The sequence below is a fragment of the Lepisosteus oculatus genome, chromosome 6, assembly GCF_040954835.1.
Source record: "Lepisosteus oculatus isolate fLepOcu1 chromosome 6, fLepOcu1.hap2, whole genome shotgun sequence".
Lineage (NCBI taxonomy): Eukaryota > Metazoa > Chordata > Actinopteri > Semionotiformes > Lepisosteidae > Lepisosteus > Lepisosteus oculatus.
Genome location: NC_090701.1, coordinates 24,810,396 through 24,826,314, shown reverse-complemented (window position 1 = coordinate 24,826,314; position 15,919 = coordinate 24,810,396). Strand labels below are relative to the sequence as shown.

General features: G+C 38.6%; 1 protein-coding gene across 5 annotated transcripts in view; it reads left to right on the top strand.

The window, feature by feature from the left end:
- slc12a7b (solute carrier family 12 member 7b) overlaps positions 1-15,919 on the top strand; it is a 162,469-nt gene that overhangs the window by 103,624 nt on the left and 42,926 nt on the right. For all 5 annotated transcript variants that reach the window (XM_069191100.1, XM_069191103.1, XM_069191102.1 and 2 more), the window contains exons 5-8: positions 475-529; positions 2,100-2,230; positions 2,804-3,045; positions 13,336-13,547. In XM_069191100.1, coding sequence (XP_069047201.1) covers positions 475-529; positions 2,100-2,230; positions 2,804-3,045; positions 13,336-13,547 — 640 coding nt within the window. The remainder of the gene's footprint in view (positions 1-474; positions 530-2,099; positions 2,231-2,803; positions 3,046-13,335; positions 13,548-15,919) is intronic.

Genomic DNA, 15,919 nt, shown 5'->3' with positions numbered 1-15,919 from the left:
TTTAGAAATGGGAGTTATCCCATTTGTTTTGTTTAATCTGATTATAGATTGTATTCTGTTCGGTGCAGAAGGCAGGTTTATCTCTAATTTGGGGCCACTTAGGTGTTATACGTGATTTAAATACTTTTTCTGCTTGGTCGGGATGAAGGCCATCAAGACACCTTGTTTGTAAATAGTGTAACTTGCATGTTGTATGTTTATGTTGTGTGTTGTTAGTTTGTGTTTTTTCATTATCAATAAATTTTTGTTTAATCCAGTTTGCCTGACGTATTTTTCTTCATCAAAGCTATGCCAGAGAACAAATACAACAGGTGCCTCTAATTATATCAACTGCCCTGGTATATTCTTAATAAAATATATACAATTTGGGGATTATGATTATTTTAATTATAAATTAACCTGTTCAGCCTGTTTCTGGTATTCTAAAATTTTATTACCCCTCTTTGTAACAATACTTTTGTTGCTGGCTGACAGACAATGCTGACGGCGATATCGATGAGTGCCATTGCAACCAATGGTGTTGTACCAGGTAGGATTTCTCTCTTCTTTTCTTTTTTTCATTTTGGTACTTTTGAGATACTAGTGACTGCAATACATTTAGTGATTGATTTTAAAAACAAGCTAGCTTGCTAATTTGTTTACTGGATCTTAGAATGCATTGAAAAAGTATTTTTGCTCTATGATGGATTCAGCTGTGCCTTGAGTATAAAATTTATATATTGGTGTCATCTATAAATTTTAATACCACAGTAGAAGCATAGGTATGTCCACTGAGTGTACAAAACATTAGGGAGGTCTGCTCTCTTCTTGAAATTGACTGACGAGGTGAATCCAGGTGAAAGCTATGATACCTTATCGATTTCACCTGTAAAATGCACTTCAATCCGTGTAAATGAAGTGGGGGAGACAGGTTAAAGAAGGATTTATAAGGCTTGAAACAAATTGAGACATGGGTTGTGTATGTGAGGGAGAATGGGCAAGAAAAAAAATTAACTGCCTTTGATCAGGATAGTAGGTGCCAGGAGCGTGTCATTTGAGTTTGTCAAGAGCTGCAGTGCTGCTGAGTTTTTCAAGCTCCACAGTATCCTATGTCTATCTGGAATAGTTCACCACCTGCCATCACTGGCAGGCTAGTGGTCGAAAATGGCTCATTAATGAAACGGAGGCTGACACAAAAGTTCAGATCAATAGATGGTCTACAGTTAGTCAACTGAAATTCCATAACAACCTTTGGTGTTGAAAGACCCATAAAAAATGCACAACTTGTCACACCTTGACACGAATGGAGTATGGCAGCCAGTGACCTTATAGAGTTCCACTTCTTTCAGCAAAAAAACAAGAAACCGTGGTTGCAGTTGGCAGTTCCTGCTGTTTCATGTTGATGGGAGGACTAGGGTATGGAGAAAACCACATGAGCCCCTGCATCCGTCATGGTGTGGGAGGTGTTTTCATGGCATAGATTGGGCCCCTTGATAAAAGTGGACCAACATTTGAATGCCACAGGCTATCTGAACATCATTGCCAATCGGGTGCATCCCTTCATGGCAGCAGTGTATCCATTTGTGAATGGATTTTTCTGCAGAATAATGCCCTGTGCCACAAGGTTAAGATTATATCGGAGTGGTTCTACGAACGGGACAATTAATTCATCTTAATGCAATGGACTGCGCTGTCACAAGATCTCAATCCAATTGAACATCTGTGGGATGAGGTGGAACAAGCTATTTGGAGTAGAGATCCACTACCAGCCAACTCAATACAATTGTGGGAAGCACAGGATTCAGCATGGGTCAGCATCCCCGTGGAATGCTTTCAACAGCTTGTTGAGTCCAAGCCCAGACGAATTGAGGCTGTTCTGAGGGTAGAAAGGGGCGCACTGCAATATTAGAAAGGCATCCCTAATGTTTCGTACACTCACTGTATGTGCTTTTGTTATTGTACATATTTTAAATGTTCTGTGCTTACCAGTGTAATTTCATAAAATAGTTAGCAGAGTAAAAGATGACTAAATGTGGTATTATAAAGTGCATACAATTGATTTGTGTCATAGAAATTGTCATATTTTTTGTCTGACGGCTGCATTACTGTTCATGTCACAGCTGGTGGCTCTTATTACATGATTTCAAGATCTCTGGGTCCGGAGTTTGGAGGAGCTGTGGGCTTGTGCTTCTACCTTGGCACAACATTTGCTGGCTCCATGTATATCCTTGGTACCATTGAGATCCTACTTGTGAGTATTTGTAAGATTTCAGGAACATTCAGGATGTACATTAGTGTGTATGTAACCCCACCTAAGCTTGAATATAATTATAATACAATATATGTCTGATATTTTTTTGCCTTTATAATTACTTTCTCAAAGTTTAACCCTTCACATATGGAGTATTTGGGCTTTCTTTCTGGATTCTGTTGACAGGCTCTGCGGTTTTTCTTATTCATCTCACTCAGAAAGCAAAGGACACCTGCTGCTTTCTCTGGCTGGGCGGGAGAAGCATTTGCTTTTCTGTTGTTGCAGACAATGTATCTGAAACACGACTATGGGCTATTTATAAATGTAGCAAATATTGTTTGTTAATAATGATTTGACAATTATACCACTTCTCTGTAAACATTGACTTCCTTTTTGATGAATAAGTGAGCTCACTAGAACTTCCTGTCTAGGACATACGTGTATTAATGGCTGATAAATAGGATCAGAGTTCAATGAGATTAATTGCTTTAAATACCAATAGTTTTTCCTGCAGTAAAAGAGTGTACAGTATATGTCACTTATTGTTTTTTCCACACTCATTTTGTCCTGCAGACCTATATTGTTCCCAGTGCTGCTGTATTCAAAGCAGAGGAAAAGGAATACGAGACAGTGGCCATGCTCAATAACATGCGGGTCTACGGCACATGTTGCATCATTCTTATGGCACTTGTGGTTTTTGTGGGAGTGAAGTATGTCAACAAGCTAGCCCTAGTCTTCCTGGCCTGCGTGGTGCTGTCCATTTTAGCAATCTATGCTGGAGTCATCAAGACCGCCTTCGATCCACCAGATTTCCCGTAAGTCATCACTTAAAGGCTTTGGTGGTTTGTGTTGTGCTGGACAGGAGAAGCTAAGCTTGACAAATCCTTAAGGCTCCAGTGCATTCAGTGCATGTTATCTATCCCAGTCTTGATTACCTAAAACAAAAATCAAACAATCCTTGTGCATGCCAATACATCTGCATAACGTGCACCACCATGTTGTTGGACCTCCTAAGCAAGAAAAGACATACCACAAGGAAAGGGATTTGATGTGTTTTGATACACAAATAGACTTACAGTTAAATGTTTTGTTACAAAATATTGACACCCTCTAATAACATGCACAAAACCGTGTTTGCATTTGTTGTTGTTCACAACCCTATGTTGATGGTTCTGCATGGGGTTTGTAGTGATTCCATGGACACTACAGTACAAATTTCAGAACATGCCCTCCTGGCTTAGGAGATTGCACTGAAAATAATGATTTTTGTCATCAGATGCTGTTCTTGAAATACAGTGCCTTTCCTTTAGAAAGTCTACATCCCCTTGAAGCTTTTCACATTTTATTGTGTTATAGCACGGAACCATGATGTATGTAACTGAGAATGTTTGCCACTCATCAACAAAAAGTACTCTATAATGTCAAAGTGGAAAATACATCCAGACATTTTACTAAATTTATTAAAAATAAAACACAGAAAATAACTGAATGCATAAGTATTCACCCCCCACCCCCCCAGAGTTAATACAGGTAAGACAACCTTTGGCAGCAGTTACAGCTGTGAGTCTCCTTGGGTAAGTCTCTATCAGCGTTGCACATCTTGATGCTGGAATTTTTGCCCATCTTTTGGGGTAAAATTGCTCAAGCTCCATCAAGTTGGATGGGAACCATTTGTGAACACCAATCTTTAAGTAATTCCACAGATGCTCAATTGGATTGAGGTCTGGGCTTTGACTGGGCCACTCCAGGACATTAACCTTTTTGGTTTTAAGCCACTCCAGTGTGGCTTTTGCTCTATGTTTCCAGTTATTGTCCTGTTGGCAGATTAATTGTCTTCCAAGTCCCAGTGCTCTTGCGGATTGCAGCATGTTTTCGTCCAGGGTTTCTTTGCACTTAGCTCCATCCATTTTTCCTTCTATCTTTATGAAGTTTCTGGTCCCTGCCACAGAGAAGCATCCCCAAAGCATGCTGCCGCCACTGTGCTTCACTGTAGGGATGGTGTTCTCAGTGTAATGAAGTTACATAAAGTTCAATTTTGGTCTCATCAGACCATAGAATCTTCCTCTAAATTGTTGAATCTCTCACATGGCTTTGGGCAAACTCCAGCTGAGATGTGATATGAGTTTTTTTCAACAAACGCTTTCCTCTTTCCTCCCTTCCATACAAGCCAGATTTATGAAGTATGTGTGCTATTGTTGTCTCATGCACAGTTTCTCCCAATTCTGTCATGGAAAACTGTAACTCCTTTAGAGTTGCTGAAGGCCTCTTGGTGGCCTCTCTTTACTACGGTTCTTCTTACCCGGACACACAGTTTTGGACAGCTAGTTCTGGGCAGATTCACAGTTGTTCCATATTTTCACAACTTTTTAATGATGGACTTCACTGTGCTTCGAGGTATATTCAATGCCTTGGACATTTTCTTATACCCTTGCAATGACTGGTATTTTAATTAATTTAATAAAATATCTGGATTTTTTTCACTTTTTTTCACTTATTGAAAGTATTATAGAGTACATTATAGAGTACTATGTTTTTGATGAGTGGGAAAAATTCTCAATTAATTACATCATGGTTCCATGCTGAAACACAATAAAAGTAAAACATTTCAAAGGGGGTGCAGACCTTCAGGCACTGTATACAATTATTATAAAATGGCATTTTAGATGTAATTGGCTTTATTTTTTCTCAATTTTTACTCTTTACTGAGCCTGCTGCTGATCAAAAGGCTCTTTTAGTATCCGTGTCTTTTAAAGTTAAGCTTATAACTTAGTAAGGAGTTTATTGTTTTATTTGGAGAGGAGTTCAGTTTAAACAGACTTTAACAGTTTATATGTATTGATTCTGGATTTACAGATTTTGAATAAAAAGAAAATACTGCCATCTAGCACAGAGGTGTTATTTTTTTATTTGTAGATGTATCAAATCTTTCTAATTCATCCATCCATTTTTAATTGCTTCATCCAATTCGGGATTGTGAGGGAGCCGGAGCCTATCCTGGCAAACAACAAATGCAAAGACACATTGTGGACAGACTTAATTATGTGTTATGCTTAAGTCTATCAATTGCAGGGCAGATAGACTTAAGCATAACACATACACTCACACGAGGTCCAATTTTCCCAATTGACCTACAAGCATGTCTTTGAACACCTGGAGGAAACCTGCGAGAACTGGGAGAAAATACAAATTCCACGCAGATAGCTCCTCAGGTCCAGAATGGAACCCAGGGCCCCAGTGCTGCGAGGTAGCAATGCTAATTTCTGCACCTCTGTGCCATAGTTACAAATTCATGCTGTAGGTATAAATAGATCCATGTGATTTTATGACTCTTGCAAAGGATTTTGAGCCCAGTTTAGCCTGTGCTGGTGTTAAATTAGAGTAAGCCGTAGGTTGGTGTTAATAAGCCTACTGCAATAGTCACAGCAGATGTTTTTTCTTAGTCCCTGACAACACACAGAAACAGGTGCAATCCTGAACTGATTCAAGATTTATACCAAGCTAACAATCACAAATTAAAAACTCCTGAAAAGTGACTTCATGTATCTATGCAATAACACCTTCAGTCAACATTTTTGATTTTATCTAAGTCTGAACCTAAGACAGGTGTAAATGAATAAAGAAACAGTAAGAAAAAAAAGATTAGGGCAAAAAATAATCAGTATGTGCAAATTAATTGATGAATTAATAAGATCACTTTATTTGCCATATAAAATTTCTTACATTAGGAATTTGTCTTTTCAAATACCCCAGCTTGTTCTCCATGAGACACACAGACAGGGAGAGAGAAGCTTGGGGTCAGAGTGCAGGGCAGGGTCATTGTACAGCACCCCTGGAGCAGCAGGGGGTAAGGGCCTTGCTCAGGGGCCCAATGGAGTAGGATTCCTCTGCCAGCCATGGGATTTGAAGCGGCAACCTTCCAGCCACAGGCTTTTAATAGAAAAATAATAAGAAAAGTTAAGTGCTGGGGCGAGCCAGGATGAATCAATACATATAATTTATTTTTAAACCGCTTTGTAAGATACTTACACAGACAAGGACTGTCTCAATGTGTACAGTATATGGAATTTTAACATGTTGAAAGCAGGAGTTGTATACTAAACTACATCAGTGCTACTTAAACAAGCCCTGGTAAATTAAATAGTCCACCCTTCAGCAAAAAGAACATTAGAAACAGTCAAACAAGTAAAAACAAATAAAAAGTTATTCCACATTGCGTAAATGAAAAAGGTACATGGATGTGATAAGTGTCTTGAGGCTTCAGTGTTATACAGGTACTTTGCCACACCATAGCACCATCCTTGTCTGCTGCTTTGATAACAATATTGTCCAGTCCTTCATGGCTTTACACTGATGGAGTTCTCCCCTCAAACCTTATTGCATGCATTTGTTATTCAGGCTCTGCTTGCTTTTCTGGTGCAGTGATATCCATTGTGCTGCAATCAATTAACACATTTTCTCTGTGTAATTCTAGTTATTTTTCCAAGTATTCAAGTACTGAATGATGCAGATATTCGTGTTTACCATTATTAACAGACCTGCTGACTGCCCCATACAGATTAAATTGTTTGTTCTCTGCTGCTTTCAGACTAACATTTCATCTGACCATTATCAGATGTGTGCATCAAGTACCATGAGTCTTGTATGATGATATTTAGTGAGACCTGGCTTCAACAAGACTTCTCCGACTCTCTTGTGGAAATTGAGGGGTTTTCCCATGTTCGCTCAGATAGAATTGAAACATCTGGGAAAAACAGAGGTGGTGGTATTTGTGTCTTTGTGGTGCAGACAATACTCTGTGAGGCAAATTATCTGCAATACAAATGTTGAGCTTTTGTGCATGAGTCTCAGGCCTTTCTACCTTCCGAGAGAATTCGGTAACATTATTACATGCGCTGTTTACATTTCTTCCAGTGGAAATGCAGCAACTGCCGCTTCTCAGGTAGCCGATTGTGTACATGAGCAACTCTTGCAGACTTCGGAAGCTCTTTTTTTGGGGTGATTTTAACCACTGTTAACTAGAGATGGCATTGACTGAGTTTGAACAGTATATCAAATGTGGGAATTGTTCTAGACAAATGCTACAGTAATATAAAACAAGCCTATACCGCCAAAGTCAAACCACCTCTGTCTAACTGTGGTCACAATACTGTTCACCTCATCTCCACTTAGCAGACAGCTCTCAAGAACAGCAAACCTGGTGCTAAGGCTGTAAATGTATGGACTGATGATAGTATTGAGATGCTGAAAGGGTGTTTTCTTTGCACAGACTGGGAAATAATTCATAACCTGGAGGTTAATGAGGCAACAGAGACTATGACAAACTACCTTCATTTCTGTGTGGACAGTGTTATACCCAAGAAAAGCATTACAGTGTACCCAAATCATAAACCATGTACAGTATAACTAAGGATGTGATAGATTGCATCAACCGCAAAAGACTCGTTTTTAAAAACCAGAATCAAGTGCAACTGAAATTACTGCAAAAAGAGCTAAAACTAAAACTCAGGAATGCAAGGAATCAACACAAGGAGACAATGGAGAGTGACTTTGAAACAGTGAACTCCAGGAGGTTGTGGCAAACAATGAAAACAGTCACATACATGAATTCTTCAAAGAAGAGCTTCCATACAATGGATGAGCTAGCTAAAGCAAATGAGCTGAATGACTTTTATTTGAGGTTTGAGACAAAGGACTTCTCTGGTGCATGTGACAGTATATTAGATACTATAACAGCTGACAGGAGTGCTGGTAGGCTTGTAATAAGTCCACAGATGACCACACAATCTTTCAAGCACATATGCGCGAAAAAGGCAACAGGCCCCGATGGCATCACTGCCTCTATTTTAAAAAATTGTGCAGAGGAATTTACACCAGCATGGTGTTCTATCTTTCAGTAGTCTGTTTCAGAAGTCTGCACCGATTATGTAATTAACAGCATTATGCAACTTGTTCTAAAACACCTACAGATGCAGCCATTCAAAGTGCGCGGTACAGACACGTACCGGAGGTAATTGGCTACGGCGTCGCGCATCGTGACGCAAGATGATGCAGGGTACCGCGGTACGTGATTGGTTGACCGGCAGGGGCACTCGTGGTCCGTTGGTCTGTCGTAGAAAGATTTACAGTAAATGTCTTTAGTGTGTCCATTGTAGTATTTGGAATTTTACCTCTGAAGGGAAATCTTAGTGCCTGAGCATAAAAAGAATAGGAGCATACTGCAACGCGTGTGAAGTCCATAAACGATATTAATTTTGGAACTTAAACATACAGTATAAAGCTGGTCTCGGTACTTTAAAGAAAACATACACACCAGTATTCCATTTCTCCCTAAACATTTTAAGCATCGAAGTCTTTAACTAACGTGATACCGGAGTCAACAAGCATACTTTTAGAATTTGATTAATAGGGAATATAATATGGAATCGAGTATCTAAAGAATTTAATAACGGTATGATTATATTCGTGTACTGCGACAGGGCTGTGTAGGGCTGTTTCGCCTCCCTGTTCATGCGAGTTGTCTTGTAGCCTACTGGTCTACGTGCCTGACAAACAACTGGCAGGTTGTGTGTTCGAATCCAGGTGGTGCTGGACTTTTCTTTTAACAAACATTTCTTCGAAAAAATAGAATAGCGATATTATGGACAATCAATTGACTTTTATATTTCAAAATATCGCAACATGATCGATTCCAAGTCATTTTTGATAACAATGAATAGTCACCTTCTTCCCTTCTGACAACGGTCCCTGCTTCTGCTTCCTGCTTCTATTGTGTGTGTGTGTGCAACAGAGTACATTTTTATAGAGAAATGGAGGCTGGACAGTATGCGTTACAATATAAACATTTATATTGATTTAAATCGTGTTCTGATTTAAATCGCAAATGCGTGTTTAATTATATGTGTTTTTTAATCATAATCAGGCTAATGCAACATAAATTGATACAGTATCTTTGTCTTCTAAGTATCTTAATAAACTTTCAGCATAGCTTTCTACCCATCAAGATTTATATTTCTTGGGATTTTGGGATCAAACGTGGAAGGATTAGATTGTAATCGTTTTTATTTGTCAAATACGTGATTGTATTTCTGAATGTTATGTGACACCTACAGTAGTTCACTGCTTTAAATACATCGAATTAAGAAAGTTATGTGTAGCACTTTAGATCTTTTTTCTGAACCAGGGAAAATCTGATAATGTTTCTCTATAACAATAATAAGGATAAGACCAGAGTTATGGTTTTCCAGAAAAAAAGCCAGACCCCCATTAGTCTTCCTGAGATCGTCGGATTATGAACGAATAAAAGCATCTTATTAAAAACGCGTTTGCTTTTGTCTGGGTATTTACTTTGTAATCTGTGGTTTACATCTACTGTATTGTTTTGAGATGCCACTTTTAAAGGTGATATGTAAAATAAAGTTTTTTATTATTGTTATAGAGAAACATGATCAGATTTTCCCTGGTTCAGAAAAAAGACGATTAAAATCTGTAATCTTTCCAAGAAGTTTCTGCTTTGTGCTAAGACATTAACGAGTACAACCCCCCTCTCTGCGGGAGGCCTGGCTGTGACGAATTAAACCGGTTTCACGGGTATTTTCAATGTAGGAAGTACAGTAGGACAGCACAAAAAAAACAGACATTGTGTGGTACAGCATGGAGCTCAGTCAATTCAAACAAGTTCAGTTTCAAAAGAACTGCAACGGACATAAAAACTCCCTTGCTTTTAACAGAGCATTCCATATTTTTTAACTACGAAAATGATTTAAACTGCGACACTTATCATTCACCAAGAGCTCGAAATATCACAAGGATCCTCTAGAGCACAGCAAAGACTGTATTAAAAGAATCGCGTATCTCAAGTAATTAAGTAATTAATAAGATATAATTATATTCGTGTAATTCGTATAATTATATAATGCCAGCGAACTCTTGTTTTTATGTCCACTATAACTACGCTGGGCAATTTCTTTTACGCTGCGGGCATTCTCCTGGTCTGTTTCTTCTAGGATATAATGCCGGCGAACTCTTGTTTTTATGTCCACTATAACAGACAATCTCCTTTGCTTTTAACCGAGCATTTAATTATTTCCTAAACTGAAAATGATTTACTTTATTTCCCTCACGGGATCAATAAAAGTATCTATCATCTGTCTAAACTATGGGACAGAATTCTGGGGTCTCCCCATACCAGAGATTATGGTAGGGCTTCAGAATGGTGATTGGCTGACACCATCTGACACCCCTCTGATTGGAGAAAAAAGACGTGCTGGTTGGCTATACATACAGTACTGTACCAGGAAGAGGATTTCTTTCTGTTCGAAACGTGTATTTTATAAGTTTAAGAAGTAAAAACCTTACAGCGTACATAGATTTCATTATCTTTGTCTTATGCATAATAATGTTCACCGCTCTGTCTAGCAAATTAATAATAAACTTTATTTTATATAGCGTTTTAAACGAATAATTAGATTGCTCATAAACCTAATCACTTGCTTTTTCTTTTTATTTAGGCTCAGATTTCAACTATAGATCGTATTATTAATAACCATAATAACAACCAACCAACAAAAACAACCATATAAACATAATTGAAGTCAACTCCTAGGTACTGTAACTGTCATGTGGATAGTTTCACAAGAATCAGACAAAGGTTTAAGCATCGCTTGTTCTAGATAAAACTGCAAAAAAAACAAAACAACAACCCATAATGTACTTCTTTGCGGCTCTGTTTGCCCAAATCATATATTCACAACGTGAAATCTAGAAAATAATATTACGTAACCAAAATCCGCAATATGGAAACAGAACCTGTGTAATTGTTGATAGATGATGTACTCGTAACATTTTTACAAGACGAACTACAACATTTAAAAAATGACTTGTATGTACTTGATATCTCTAATCAATCCACGGCCACATTGTTAAAAGCAGAGTCCCAGCACAAAACGAAACTAAAAACGCATACCGTTTCGCGCTTCTTATTAGTTGCTCAAAAGTAATTTGACCGTATGAAATGCATAATATAAACCTAGAAACATATACGTGAGCAGTATTTACGCACTGTAGTATCGGTGTTAAGACATACCTCTCAAATACTGTAAATCAAGTTAAAAATATCTCAAGACCAATTCTGGTCATAATGAAACCATGTTTTGTGTTTGTTTTCTTTAAAGTACCGAGACCAGCCATATACTGTATGTTTATGTTCCAAAATTAATATCGTTTATGGCCTTCACATGCGCTGCAGTATGCTCCTATTCTTTTTATGCTCAGCTACTAAGATTTCCCTTCAGTGGTAAAATTAGATATGAATATTCAATTCTTAAACGGGCACAGTTAAGACATTAAATATACATATACATACTGTATACAGTACAGTTTTCATACGGTAATATGTTTATGTTCCTAAATCAATCTCTTTTATGAGCATGTGAAAGGCATGGTGAATCGATTCTCAAAAATTACTGTACTTTGCATGATTGGAAACAAATGCGTGATTGCGAAATGCTGTGGTGTTACCTTTACAAAGACGGTCAATGAAAAAAAGAATGTTGACCAGGGCAATACTTTGAGTTTATACTTACAGCTTGTCCAAGGTCATTTATTATTAATACTATTAGTAATATCTTCGTTAAAGACTTTGATGGCCACAGCTCAAACATGAGAGGTTAAGCTTTATTAGCTCCACCTTGCGGAAATTCCGGATACTATTATTTTGCTTGTCATATTATAGGAGAATTTACGGTAACTTATTTACGTATTTACCGGTAGCTTGCGGTAGACTGCGTACAGCGTACCGCAAAATAATGCGGTATCGCCCGTGCATTTTGAATGGCTGCATCTGTAGAGGACCCCAGTGCTTATGCTCGGATACCTTTTGTGGACTTCAGCTCTGCATTTAATATGCTGCAACCCCATATATTGATAAACAAGCTGAAACAAATGTTCATTAACCATAACATTATAAGATGGTAGCATTCATTTTTAACAAATCATACACAGTATGTCAGGGTCAACAAAACTCTTTCAGAGTAACGATCTGTTAGCACAGGTGCCCCTCAGGGCTTTGTGAACTCCCCAGTTTTGTTCACACTTTATACAAATGATTGTCCAAGCAGTAGTCAAAACAGCTTCATTTTCAGATGATACAGCTGTTCTTAGCTTAATGCATAGAGGTAGCAGCTCATCTGTATACCTGTCAGAAATCCGAAGGTTTTTGCAATGGTGGGACAACAATAGCCTAATTTAGAATGTTAAAAAAAATAGTTTTCGATCCTAGAGCAGTTGATGATCACTCACAGGTACAGTCGTAATCCACAATGATCACTCAGGTTGATTCATATACTGTAAGTACTGAGGTTTACACATAGACAGTAACCCGTGCTGGTCTACTCATGTTGAGAGTGTTTGCTCCAAAGTTCAGCAGCACATATATTTCCTATAAGTATAGAGTATAGAGAATAAGAGTGTTTGGGGTTTGGCAGGAAGTAATGCTATTCTTTTACCGTGCTGTAATTGAGTGAATTATCAGATATGGTATTTCAGTGTGGTTTGGTAATCTATCAATTAATTTTAATCGCAAATTACCCACCTCATCCAGACAGCTTTGAAGTTCATGCGAATGAAATAGCACCCCTCCCTGCAGACAATCTTTGAATAATCCATAATCAAACAGGCAGGAAAAATATATCCGATCCTTTCCACATACTCAACGCTGAATATCAACTTCTTCCTTCTGGCAAACATTTTAGGGTTCCCAAAAAGTCAAAGAGATACAAACATTCCTTTGTTCCACTATCCATTAAAGCTCTCAACGCAAATGTCAAGGATAAGTACGATTTTGACTCTCACAACCCACTTGAGTGCAATATGTTTTGTGATGTGTTAGAAATGTTCCATGTTGTTATGTGTTATACTGAACATGTGAATTACAATGATGTGCAATGTTTTTCTTATTTTTTGTAGTAGAATAATGTGCAATGTTTTCTATTTTTTTTGCATTCTATTTAAATGTACAGGAGTGCTGGGTGTCCATAAAAAATTCCCTTAAATCTAAGATAAATCTTATCTTATCTTGTCTTATCACATCTCTCTCTTTTTGTAAAAAGGATCTGCCTCCTCGGAAACCGCACCCTGGCAAGGCACAATTTTGACAAGTGTGCCAAGACTGACATAGTGAACAACGAGACAATCACCACCAAGCTCTGGAACCTGTTCTGTAACAGCCCTTTCTTAAACGCCACCTGTGATGAGTACTTTGTAATGAACAATGTCACTGAGATTCAGGGCATTCCAGGACTGGGCAGTCACGTAATAATAGGTAAGAACTTTTAAACATATTGTCTTATATAAATTTAGTTTCCATTCTTATAATTTCACTGGGATATCATGGTGGTGCTGTGGTTAGCACTGCTGTCTTGCAGCGGTTCTGGACATGCTATCTGGAGTTCTGGAGGTGCTATCTACGTGAACTTTGTGTGTTCTCCCCATGTTTGCATGGCAGTCCTCCATAGTTCATAGACATCTTTTCAAAGACGGGGCTTCTAGGAAAATTAGCACTGGTGTGAATGGGTGTGTGTCTATGTCTCTGTTTGTGTCTGTGTGTGCCCGTTGAAGGAATGACGTCCTGTTCAGGGTGTATCCTACCTTTCGTCTGTTGCTTCCTGGGATAGGCTCTGGCTCCCCTACAACTATGAAGTGGTTAGTGTCACGGACGTCCTACCGTGGGGAGCAGGAGAGCGGAAAAAGACCCATATGCGTAGCAGCGAGACGGGAAAAAGGCCCGGGCTCATTAGTGCAAAGAGTTCAGGAATGCCGTATAGAAACCTATGCCCTCAGGGAGCGGACGTGGGGCGCCCTGATGCTAGGCGGGTCTCAAGACATGCAAACGTCAATGCTGAGTGAGGACAGAGTGCAAGACCCGGAAATATATAGCCCAAGGGAAAGAGAGGGACAGGAAGGACAGCAGACCGGAAACTAGGGACAGGACAGAGAAGGAGCGCCCTCTGGCTGCAGAGGGTGTGAGAGTTAGAAGATGGGGTGGATGGATTATTTTCACTGTAGCAGTAAAGATGGCTCTGTTTTCAATAATCTATGAAGGGGGGAAATGTGTCACAAGTTTAAAACCTCCAGCATTATCTATGATTATATTATTATCTATTCAATAGCTTAATATGATCAATTGACAGTGTTTTTGTTGGTTTCCCATATCTTTGCAATTTCCATACATCTCATTGTATTTTATCTTAATAATTTTCACAATCATTTTACAATTATTTCACTATCTTTTTCTTTAAAACACTTTTGCTGTGGTGCTGCACTAAATTCAGAGAGGAAAGAGAACATTACCAGCTGGAGCCTTTCAGATAAGCTGTGAATTTAGGAGCATGGAATATAAACAGATGCAGCCATTAAAAATGCACAGTAAAACCCCGTACCGTGCAAAATTATCTACAGTTTAGCGGGCTATACCGCAGTATGTGATTGGCTGGCCAAAATGATCGACAGGCGGCACTCATGGTGCATTGGTTGTTAGTGAAATGAAATGATTGCTTAATTTAATCTCTTTACTGTGCATGTTTAAATACGGTTAATACTGAATATTAATATGGAATTTTACAACAAGGGAAATTTTAGTAGCTGAGCATAAAAAGAAGAGGAGCATTACATGTCATAAACAATATTAATTTAGGAATAAATAAATAAGAAGAATACAACAATAAATAAGAAGAATACACAAGATAAGACACAATTACAATTACAACAATAACAATAGAGGAGACCGTGGAAGGTGGTACTAAGAAGAGAAGAGGGGTGAAGAATGTAACCAGTTAAGTAAAGGCTTTTCTGAAGAAGAAGATTTTGAGTCTGGATTTGAAGGAGTTTAGAGAAGGTGACTCTCTGATATCCTTGGGCAAAGAGTTCCAGAGCTTGGGGGCATAACAGGAGAAGGCCCTGTCGCCCATACAATGTAGACAGGCTTGGGGGACTGTAAGGAGGGCAGAATTTGAAGAGTGGAGGTTGCGAGGTGGGGAGTAGGGCAGTAATAGATCAGACAGGTATTGAGGTGCCAAGCCATGTAGAGCCTTATAGTGAGCATGAGGATTTTAAAGTCTATGCGGAATTTGACCGGAAGCCAGTGCAAGGACTCCAGGATAGGAGTAATGTGAACACCTGTACTAGACCTGGTCAGGATTCTGGCTGCTGAATTTTGGACATACTGCTGTTTGTTCAGAGTAGATTTAGATACCCCAGTGAGTAGAGCATTGCAGTAGTCAATTCGAGAGAATACAAATATGTTGATCAGCTTTTCAGCTACAGTTAATGATAGCATAGGGCGTATTCTTCCGATATTTCTAAGGTGAAAAAAAAGATGTTTTGACAGAATGCTGCATATGTGGGTCGAATGTTAAGCCAGAATCGAATTTAACCCCAAGGTTTTTCAATTTTGATTGATGCTCAAGTTCAGAGCCATCTACAGATAAGATTACAGGACTGGCTTTACGAAGTTGATGGGGGGTACCAATAAGCATGACTTCAGTCTTGTCGCAGTTAAGATGAAGGAAGTTTTGAGTCATCCAAATTTTTATGTCAGAGATGCAATTAGATAGCATAGAGACAGCCACATCAGTGTCAGGTTTGGTATGGATGTATATTTGAGTATCGACAGCGTAAAAATGAAAGCTGAGGCCA